At 47.6% G+C, this 10,000-nt stretch overlaps 1 protein-coding gene across 2 annotated transcripts in view; it reads left to right on the top strand.

Annotated features, from left to right (window-relative positions):
* The window catches only part of cgnl1 (cingulin-like 1), a 44,662-nt gene that overhangs the window by 22,154 nt on the left and 12,508 nt on the right, over positions 1-10,000 (top strand). For both annotated transcript variants that reach the window (XM_031586963.2, XM_031586962.2), the window contains exons 9-11: positions 7,879-8,085; positions 8,312-8,416; positions 9,665-9,817. In XM_031586963.2, the coding sequence (XP_031442823.1) occupies positions 7,879-8,085; positions 8,312-8,416; positions 9,665-9,817 (465 nt within the window). The remainder of the gene's footprint in view (positions 1-7,878; positions 8,086-8,311; positions 8,417-9,664; positions 9,818-10,000) is intronic.

Raw genomic sequence — 10,000 nt, 5'->3', positions numbered from 1 at the left:
GGCGAGCTGTGGGCAGGCAAATGAAGTTAACACAGAGATTCAGGATATAATATAATATAATATAATATGCAGAACAGCACTGACAGCACTAACTGCAGTGGCTCAGAGCACTTACAGTGCAGTACAGCACAGTCAGTCGCAGTTAGAGTGAGAGACAGACAGGAAGTGAGAGACAGGAAGTGAGAGACAGGAAGTGAGAGACAGAAAGTGAGAGACAGAGAGTGAGAGACAGACAGGAAGTGAGAGACAGAGAGAGAGACAGACAGGGAGTGAGAGTGTGAGACACAAAGAGAGAGAGACAGACAGAGAGAGAGATACAGAGAGTGTGAGACAGACAGGGAGTGAGAGACAGACAGGGAGTGAGAGACAGACAGAGAGTGAGAGACAGACAGGAAGTGAGAGACAGGGAGTGAGAGACAGAGAGTGTGAGACAGACAGAGAGTGAGAGACAGACAGAGAGTGAGAGACAGACAGGAAGTGAGAGACAGACAGGGAGTGAGAGACAGACAGAGAGAGACCGAGAGTGAGAGACAGAGTGTGTGAGACAGACAGAGAGTGTGAGAGACAAAGAGAGAGACAGGGATAGATATGAGACCCTGCACAGCTCCATGTCCTGTTTTAGCCATACAAAAGGGAACATACTGATCAACCCCACCCAAGGACAATCTTTAACCAGAGGGCCTCATACACTTCAGGACGTGTGTGTGTATATGTGTCCCTCTGTCACTTGGGTGTCTCAGGGAATACACACACCCACACACACATACATACACACACACACACACACACACACACACACACACACACATTCTGTCCCATCAAGGACACGCATTCTGTCCCTGGGGGACTGGTGGACAGGAACAAACAGTTTTTACTTTTCCTCGCAACCCGCTGTTGCTGCAGTAAAAACACACTGTAGCCGGCCTGCTAGAAATGACACTGTAACTCACGGGAACGGGAAGACCGAATGCAGAGGAGAGAACAAGAACACAGATAAGAGAGTGGGAGGACATGTATTATGAGACAGGAGAGTGTGTTTGGGAGATTAGGAGAGTGTGTTTGGGACAGACAGGAGAGTGTGTGTAGGAGAGCCAGGAGAGTGTGTTTGGGAGAGCGGGAGAGTGTGTTTGGGAGAGCAGGAGAGTGTGTGTAGGAGAGACAGGAGAGTGTGTGTAGGAGAGACAGGAGAGTGTGTTTGGGAGAGCAGGAGAGTGTGTTTGGGACAGACAGGAGAGTGTGTGTAGGAGAGACAGGAGAGTGTGTTTGGGAGAGCAGGAGAGTGTGTTTGGGACAGACAGGAGAGTGTGTGTAGGAGAGACAGGAGAGTGTGTGTAGGAGAGACAGGAGAGTGTGTTTGGGAGAGCAGGAGAGTGTGTGTAGGAGAGACAGGTGAAGGGCAGAAAGGACAGATGAAGCATTTAGAGAATCCATCACATTGTTGAGGAGAAGAGGGGATGAGGAGAGAGGAGGAGAGAAGAAGACAGAAGAAGAGGGGATGGGGAAAGGAGAGAGGAGAAGAGGAGAGGAGACATCTTGTGGAATAGAGGAGAAGAGATGGCATAGGAGAGAGAGAGAAGAGGAGAGGAGAGGAGAAGAAAGGGTATTAAACAAAACAAAAAACACCAATCAATCATTGTGCCACTGGCTTTGTTATTCCGGACCCTTCCATTTTATTTCTCCGTGACAGCCACACCGCCATCTTGGCTTGGCCAAGAAAGAACATTCAGAAAAACAACATGGTGTCTCCTTGGAATATTTAGGACTAAAAATATGAAAAATTCCAGGATTCCCCTAGTCTCACACACCATTCTTTAACCAGACTAAACAACCCCGCCAGCCTTGAACACAAGTGTGTCAACGCTTCACATTCTCCACAGAACACACTCCCTCCCGCACCCCTGGATCTGGGTGTGGTGTGTGTCTGTCTGCAGCCCTTGCTCCATGTTCAGTTCCCCACTCGAGATCTCCCATGTTCGTCTGAATTGGATGCTTGTGCAGAGACTGCCAACTGCCTTTAGGGGAAAAGCCTGATCCAAAAAAGTTGTTCTCTCTTTCACACCGGAGAGAGCTTGAAAGGCCCTAGTCTTCACACACGCCCGATAGAGCGCCCTCTTCGTCTTCACACACGCCTAATGGAGTGCCCCCCTCGTCTTCACACACGCCTTAGAGTACCCTCTTGCAGATACTGTTGAAGGTTGACAGCTGCGGCACTTTCAAACTGAGGAGCAGACCTTGCACAGAGAGCAGGAGAGAGAAGAGAGGAGAGGAGAGGAGAGGGGAAGGGAAGGGAAAGGAAAGGAAAGACAAGGCATTCTGATAATTTTTGAGGAGAGGAGAGTGGAAGAGAGGAGAGGAGAAAGGGGGAGAGGAGAGTAGAGGGGATAGAGGAGGCATTTTGATCATATTTGAGGAGAGGAGAGGAGTGAAGAGGAGCGGAGAGGAGTGAAGAGGAGCGGAGAGTGGATCGGTGGAGCTGCATTGTGTTCATGCTTCACATTCTGACTCTGAGTTGAACTGGACATTCTGAGAACTCTATGATGGTGGAGCATCATACTGCAGCCTCAGGCTGTGTGTGTGTGTGTGTGTGTGTGTGTGTGTGTGTGTGTGTGTGTGTGTGTGTGTGTGTGTGTGTGTGTGTGTGTGTGTGTGTGTGTGTGTGTGTGTGTGTGTGTGTGTGTGTGTGTGTGTGTGTGTGTGTGTGTGTGTGTGTGTGTTATCTGCTACATATGCTATATATCACCCTCGTATATCTGGTCTGTGCATCAGTTTCACATTGTGTTAATATATTCAGAGTTAGGGGTTTCGGTGTGTGTGTGTGTGTGTGTGTGTGTGTGTGTGTGTGTGGTTGTGGTGTGTTGTGTGGTGTGTGTGGAGTGAGTTTGGGTTTTCGTTTGTATTATGGGTGCCTTCATTGTTGTGGAAATTGCTGCAGGAATATTGTTAACTCTTTTGTGTCTGCACTGAGCCCCTCATCTCACTCAGCAGGAGTGTGTGTGTGTGTGTGAAGGAGGGAAACTAACCAAGACTTAAAATATCGCTCTCTCTCACACACACACACACACACGCACTCACTTAATGAGATACTTGCATATCCTCTGCATTGTTGGTGAGTCTTTTAAGGTTGGGCTGTTGCAGTTAATGTCCAACTTACGACAAATACTCAGAACCCATCTGAAGAGCTGCTCTGGTATTCTGGCTGTGTGTGTGTGTGTGTGTGTGTGTGTGTGTGTGTTAGTGTAAGAGTCCATTCTCAAGCCACACAATAACACCACCCACATAAACAAGAGAACAATGAGGCACAAATCAGTACTGTGAATATATTCACACACACACACACACACACACACACACACACACACACACACACACACACACAGAGAGAGAAAGAGAAAGAGAGAGATTCTCACAGACACACATCTGTCCTTGTCTTTGTCATGGTCTCTAGGTTGTAACAGGGAGAAATAAGGCAAAAGCATTAAGAAGGAGATGGCAGCATATAGGCTCTAATACCCCTTTGAAACTAACGTCCAATCAGGGTTCTCCCCACGTTGATTTTGTGTGTTAAAGGGTCAGTCCGTGTTGTTCAACTTGGATTTGCGGCACGCCTCTCTAGGAGGTCGGACAAGGGTCGATTTCAATGTAAACAGCACAGCCCGGGACACAGACACACACACACACACACAGCCCGGGATGCTCACAAGCCCCTGTCTATTTCCAGCCAGTGCATCTGTCCCAGGTTGTGAGCGGGTTCTGTGAGAGTTTTAGTTTGGGAGATATAGTTGTGTCAGGAGGCAGAAGACAGTCCCTTGCAACACACACACACACACACACACACACACACACACACATATATATATATATATATATATACACACACCACTACACAACAAAAGGTTGAGAAATAGCCCCTTTATACAACGGGTCACGCTCATTCACATGCTGAGTTGAGTATATTAAACTGTCGTCAGGGACAAAGAGAGTGATGACCTGATTTTTATGTGTGTGTGGGAATGTATGAGTGTGTGTCAGTTTCTCAGAAAAAACAACAGCACACAGTGCGAGTGTGTGTGTGTGTGTGTGTGTGTGTGTGTGTGTGTGTGTGTGTTCGTTTGTGAGAGACTGACAGGCATAATGTTTGGGACTGTGTGTGTGTGTGCGCATATGTGTTTGTACGAGACAGTGAAAAAGATGGGCGATTAATGTTTTTTTTTTAATGTATATTGTGTGCAAAACAACCGTAAAACAATGTAATTTGACACCGTGACCTTCCCAACATGGCGGACTCTCTGGGCCAACCAGCAGTCACGGATTATGGCGTGCCCTGCTCACAGATGTGTCCAAATCTCCCTTAATGTGGTGATTTAGTGTGGATTTCTTTTCGTGTTAGTGGTGTGTGTGCACACACACCTCAGGCGTCCGTCTGCTTTCAAATAAGTTTAATGGACTGTTGGATTTATGGCTTTTCTGGTAATGTGTGTGTGATTAGGGAGCTGTGTTCTCTGCGTCTCTGCGTGCTTGAAAGTGTTGTCAGAGCTATTGCCATGACCTCTGTTGACCTGTGTGTGTGTGTGTGTGTGTGTGTGTGTGTGTGTGTGTGTGTGTGTGTGTGTGTGTGTGTGTGTGTGTGTGTGTGTGTGTGTGTGTGTGTGTGTGTGTGTGTGTGTGTGTGTGTAAACCAGCGCAGGATGACTGTGGGAACTCAGGAGATGTTGTAGTTAATGATCCCCACTGTAGCATGACTTAACGGCCAGCCCCACATCTCCAAACAGAGACCCACCGCTCTTTGTGAGTGTGACTGTGTGTGTGTCTGGGTGTGTGTGTGTGTGTGTGTGTGTGTGTTGGAGGGGCTTCAGGACTTTGTACTCTTGACTGAGTGTAAATCTCTCCACTTTACTGCTAATGAGAAACCACAGAGCCACAGACCACTACACACACACTCTCACACACTAACACACACTAACATACACACACACACACTAATACGCACACACACACACACACTAAGACACACGCTTACACACACACACACACTAACACCCACCCCCCCCACCCACACACACACACACACACACACACACACACACTGATACGCACACACTCTTTCATTGACCCTAGAGTCTTGGCTGGCTGACTAAGATGGCTGGCTGGTCTTGCCCGGTCACTGGCTGTGTAATTACAGGTGTGAGGTACAAACGGTCTGCTGGGTGTGTGTGTGTCTGTGTGTGATAACATCCCTACTCTGTGGTAACGTGTGTGTGTGTGCGCGCGTGTGTGTGTGTGTGTGTGTGTGTGTGTGTGTGTGATGTCTGAGGCTGTCCAAAAGCACGGTCTGTTTCCTGACCTGAGATGAGAACATGTCCCTCTCACTCAGACAAAACAGTCACAACCCGTACTGAGCAGTCACTTTAGTTTTTATATTGTGTCTTTATTTTTTTAGCATTTATATTTCGCTATTATTTCTTCATTAGATACATTTATCCTAAGTGACTGACACCACAGCAAAAGTGTGTGTTGTTTCCGTACAGATGGAGACGAATGTATTTTGTAGTGCGAGGTGTGTGTTGTTTCTGTACAGATGGATACTAATGTATTTTGTAGTGTGAGGTGTGTGTACTTTGTAATGTGAGGTGTGTGTGTTTTGTGGTGTGAGGTGTGTGTATTTTGTGGTGTGAAGGGTGTGTTGTTTCTGTACCGATGGATACTAATGTATTTTGTGGTGTGAGGTGTGTGTGTTTTGTGGTGTGAGGTGTGTGTATTTTGTGGTGTGAAGGGTGTGTTGTTTCTGTACCGATGGATACTAATGTATTTTGTGGTGTGAGGTGTGTGTGTTTTGTAGTGTGAGGTGTGTTTATTTTGTGGTGTGAGGTGTGTGTGTTTTGTAGTGTGAGGTGTGTGTATTTTGTGGTGTGAGGTGTGTGTCTGCCCCACCTCCAAAATGGTCTCAACAGTGACAGCTGTTGTTATTCAAACCTGTCAGCTTTTCAGCAAACTTGTTGTCAGTTGACACACACACATGCACACACACGCACACGGACACACACACACACACACACACACACACACACACTCAAAGCATAATGAGGTACTCCTTGGAGGTAAACTTTAGCTGTTTATGGGGAAACTGTAATCAGTATGGCATCTCTCTCAACATCTCCACATGTGGGTACCAGTAGAACCGGTTCCTCAACATTCTAATGCTTAGACATCCGGTTCCAGATCATCCCGTTCCTATACAAACACATCACATGACAAACACACACATACACACACACAGGTAACCTTTCCAGCTGTCAAACACAGGAATCTAGTTGTGGTCTTGTCATCCAGAGTGACATCCATCCCTAGGTGTCTGTCTCCATCTACCATCTCTCTCTCTCTCTCTCTCTCTCTCTCTCTCTTTTCACCCTTTTGTGAGGTGTGTGCTGTTGTTGAGAAGGTTACAGCTCGCCAGAGGGAAGGTTCTAGAATGCATTCCCTGCGCCACACTGACTAGTGTGCACACACCTACACACATGCACACACCTCATATAGATACACACACACACACACACATCCTATCTCTGTAGAAACTGACTTATAGACACATGTAGACACACACACATACACACCCTCTCTCTGTAGAAACGGACTTATAGACACATGTAGACACACACACACACACACACATCCTCTCTCTGTAGAAACTGACTTATACACACATGTAGACACACACACACACACACACCCTCTCTGTAGAAACAGACTTATAGACACATGTAGACACACACACACACACACACACACCCTCTCTGTAGAAACGGACTTATAGACACATGTAGACAAACACACACACACACACGCACACACTCACACACACACACAGACACTCCCTGTGTCATGAACCCAGACAGATTCCCCAGGCTGCCACCTCCAGTGTCTAATTATGGCCCTTTTCTGTGTGTGAGAGGGGATCACAGGGCTCACTGCGTCCCAGGAGAGTGCCCCGCAGCTGGGCTTGGTGTGGGAGGGAGGGAGGGGGTAGGTGGGGCCCCAGGGGTGGAAGTTATGCCTGAGCAGTCTCCAGGCCACTACTAGAATGGTGCAGAAGGTGACTCCCTCTATAGACACAGCTCTGTCCTTGCTAGGTCAACCAGCAACACGTGTGTGTGTGTGTGTGTGTGTGTGTGTGTGTGTGTGTGTGTGTGTGTGTGTGTGTGTGTGTGTGTGTGTGTGTGTGTGTGTGTGTGTGTGTGTGTGTGTGTGTGTGTGTGTGTGTGTGTGTGTGTGTGTGTGTGTGTGTGTGTGTGTGTGTGTCACTGCTAATGTTTGAACACAAAGCACGTGGAGCACAGAACTGCATGTACTTCACTGCAGCTTCAGCTCTCTGCCTTTCAGATGCTGAAATGTGTGTGTGAGAGAGATGTGTGTGTTGTGTGTACCTGAAGGAGGAAGTTCTAACTAGTTGGACAAGGTGTGTGTGTGTGTGTTTGTGTGTAGGTGGGGGTGTGTGTGTGTACATGTAAGCGTGTGTGTACGAGCATGTGCGTACAAGCGTGTGTGTGTTGCTGTGTAGCTGGCATATCGCCACCCTGGAAGTTGAGTGCCTGGTAATGACATGACTGACAGGGTTAGCGTGGGTGAGAGTTTGCAGTTCAGAACTGAAAAGTTGTCAACATCTGAAAACTTAGACCATGGCCTGAACCCTGAAGTTTTGAGGAAATTGTCACACACACACACACACACACACACACACACACACACACACACACACATGTATAATATCTGGTTGTGAAAGAGCAGAGAGCTAAAAGGTCACTGTCCTTTTTAGTGTCTAGTGTTTATTTTTCTATCCTCACACACTCTTACACACTCTCTCCGGTGTTATTTTCTCCCCCTCAGAGTAATGCGGCGGCGTGCCGTGACCGTGCCGAGGTGGATGCGGCCCGCGGGGCCGCGGAGGGCCAGGTGGGCCGGCTATCCCAGGAGGCCGAGCGGCTGCGGCGGCGCGTGCAGGAGCTGGAGAACGAGGTGGCTAAACTCAACCGCATCATCGACGAGGCCAAGCTGCAGGAGAACCGGCTGGCCGAAAGACTCAGCAGAGTAGAGGTGAAGCAACACACACAGACACCACACACACACACACACACACACACACACACGCATCTGAGAGAAGAGCCCTTCTCTACACTTGTGTGAACGAACACGCCCATAGAAGTGGCACATCTGAAGGAATTACACTGACATCTGACATCTGTGGGTGTGTGTGTGTGTGTGTGTGTGTGTGGTGTGTGTGTGTGTGTGTGTGTGTGTGTGTGTGTGTGTGTGTTTGCAGAAAGAGAAGAGGCTTGTGGAGGAGTCCTTAGCTGAAGTGAGAGAGGAAGAGGAGGAGATGTCAAGGGCCAACAGAGCACTGACCACCCGTCTGGAAGATGTACAGGTACACACACACACACACACACACATACATGCATGCACCGACACAGACACACACACCACACACACATACACATACACATACACACACACACATGCATGCACACATATTTGCACACACACACACACACACACACATGCACACACATTCTCACATCCACACACACACACACACACACACACTTATTACTTTTCACAATTGGCCCCATACATCAGACATGGTTAATATGAACTGTGCACTAATCCAGAAACCAACAGTTCTTCCAAATGGATGTGAATGCATATTCATGTTGATAATCCCCAAAAGCTGAAGGACATATTGTATGCATTTCATAGACGCTCCTCTCACCAAACCTCACTGGAATAATAATGGGCCAAGAATGCAGTTTTAGTAACAGGATTACCCATGGGGGATTTCACTGAACATATCTGTGAAAAGATGCAGATTTCATACCACAAAATGGTAGAAAGCAGAGAGAAATGGTGCATGCTTGTTAATGGGCGTAACAGAGTGATGAGAAAGAAAGAAAGAAAGAAAAAGCCTAAGCCTAAGCCTAATCGCAGAGATATTTGTGTGTTAATCAACACCACCCAGGGGCAGAAGAATCAGAGCTAGGGGCAATATAATCACATTCAAGGGCAGTAGCATATGAGCTAGGGGCAGTTGAATCAGATTCAAGGGCAGTAGCATATGAGCTAGGGGCAATAGAATTAGATTCAAGGGCAGTAGCATATGAGCTAGGGGCAATAGAATCACATTCAAGGGCAGTAGCATATGAGCTAGGGGCAGTTGAATCAGATTCAAGGGCAGTAGCATATGAGCTAGGGGCAGTTGAATCAGATTCAAGGGCAGTAGCATATGAGCTAGGGGCAATAGAATCACATTCAAGGGCAGTAGCATATGAGCTAGGGGCAATAGAATCACATTCAAGGGCAGTAGCATATGAGCTAGGGGCAATAGAATCAGAGCCAGGGACTATAAGACTGCCTACTGAGGGTGTGGATATGAACCCACCGATCCACCCACCAGCTATGCCTGTATGGCTCCAATGCAGTCATTTTATTTAGCACAGTTTTGCCTCCAGTCGCCTAAGGTTTGGTGCATACACATAGACGCATATGTATTTATGTGTGTGTGTGTGTGTATTTGCAAGCATATGTATTCATGTCTGTGTGTGTGTGTGTGTGTGTGTGTGTGTGTGTGTGTGTGTGTGTGTGTGTGTGTGTGTGTGTGTGTGTGTCCTCCCTGCAGAGGAACCTGACTCGTCTGACTCAGGAGCATCGTGAGCTGGAGGAGAGGCTGAGAGAGGAGCGTAGCCAGAAGGAGCAGTTCAAGAGCACCAAGAACCAGATAGAGGAGGAGAGACGCCTGCTGGACCGCACAGTAGAGAAACTACAGAGAGAGGTACACGCACACACACACACACACACACACACACACATATACACACACATACACACACATACACACACATACACACCAGATAGAGGAGAAACCCCTCGTGCACCTCCAAACATGCCGTACTTACAAGTACAAACATGAGACTCAAGACTTGGTGTGTGCGTGTGTGTATGTGTGTGTGTGTGT

Source organism: Clupea harengus, chromosome 20 (assembly GCF_900700415.2).
Source record: "Clupea harengus chromosome 20, Ch_v2.0.2, whole genome shotgun sequence".
In the NCBI taxonomy this organism is placed as follows: domain Eukaryota; kingdom Metazoa; phylum Chordata; class Actinopteri; order Clupeiformes; family Clupeidae; genus Clupea; species Clupea harengus.
Note: the sequence above shows the minus strand (reverse complement) of the source record. Positions and strands in the feature narration are given on the sequence as shown.